This window comes from Galeopterus variegatus, unplaced genomic scaffold, assembly GCF_000696425.1.
Source record: "Galeopterus variegatus unplaced genomic scaffold, G_variegatus-3.0.2 Scaffold5256, whole genome shotgun sequence".
Classification (NCBI taxonomy): domain Eukaryota; kingdom Metazoa; phylum Chordata; class Mammalia; order Dermoptera; family Cynocephalidae; genus Galeopterus; species Galeopterus variegatus.
In genome coordinates this window covers 48738-49957 of record NW_007731367.1, presented here as the reverse complement: position 1 = coordinate 49957, position 1220 = coordinate 48738, and the positions used below count along the sequence as shown (strand labels likewise).

General features: G+C 55.6%; 1 protein-coding gene across 1 annotated transcript in view; it reads left to right on the top strand.

Moving 5' to 3' along the window:
• CPNE5 (copine V) overlaps positions 1–1220 on the top strand; it is a 96026-nt gene that overhangs the window by 83776 nt on the left and 11030 nt on the right. Inside the window, exon 14 of the mRNA XM_008589153.1 lies at positions 468–529. Coding sequence (XP_008587375.1) covers positions 468–529 — 62 coding nt within the window. The remainder of the gene's footprint in view (positions 1–467; positions 530–1220) is intronic.

Here is a 1220-nt window from a genome sequence, read left to right as displayed (position 1 = left end):
AGGCACGTTTCAGGATTGTGGTTAATGGCACGTGGAAGCACGGGGCTTGTTGGCACTGCTGAGTTGTTAGGCCTGTGTCAGGAGGAACCCCTCACCCTCCATACCCCACCCCAGGGCCCGCTTAGAGGAAACTCCTGCCCTTGACTTGGACCCTCGTGCTCCCCTGACAGAGACAGGACTCTTCCATAGAGGTCAAGAGTGTAGGCCCTGGAGTTGGCAAACCTGGGCTCAGATCCCCACTCTATCCTGGCAGCTGAATTTTGCGTCACCTCTTTGAGTCTCTGCTTCCTTGGCTCTCAAACGGGGATAATAGCAGTACTTCATAGGGTTGTTGTGGGCATGCCTCCAACAATGCATGCAAACCTGGCACATGCTGAGCACTCTGAACGTCAGCTCTCGCATCGTGTCATACACCATCTCCCCCGGACCCCTGCTCCCCGCTGACCAAGCTCCCTTTTGTTTTCAAGGTCACCCTGCTTTCCTTTGCTGTGGAGTCAGAGTGTACCTTCCTTGACTACATCAAAGGAGGGTGAGCAGAGATGAAGCGGGCTTCGTCGGCCTCAGGGAGAGGGAAGGGGCCCCCCCACGCTTCGACATGACCAGCTCTGGCCCCACTAAGGCCCTGGCTGAAGCCTGTGATGCTCGGCTCTGAGCAAATCTGATATGTCTGGGCTGAGACAACTTGTCCAGAGCCCTGCACACCCTTGGATCCTGAACAGCTGCAGAGGGAGCTCCTGAGCCAAGGAGGCTGGCCTGGGTCACATCGGGTCCCCATGCAGACGTGGGACTTGGAGGTGGTAGGACCCTATGATGAAGAGAGCCAAGGGCTTGGGGAGGTGTAAAGAGCCCTGGATTAACAGTCAGGAGGCCCAGGCTCTAGGTTCCTCTTTGCCCTGAGTTTGCTGGGTTACTATGAGCAAGTCATTTTCCCTCCCTGGATATCAGTTTCCTGCTCTGTACACAAAGGGATTGAAATTGGTGAATTCTGTGTCTCCTTCCAGCTCTCAGAGTCTGATACCTTTGGTGGGGTGGGGATGCCAGTGATTAACCTGCTCACTGTTATTTGGGACCTATAAGGGGCAGTAAAATTGGGGGAAGAGCCAGGGGTAGTCCCCCAGCCAGCAGGGGATCAACGGGAGTTTGAGGAGCAGAAAGAACCTGAGGAGACTGTGTCCAGGCCAAGACAGGTAGGGAAGCCAGGAGGCTCCAGCCAACAGCTT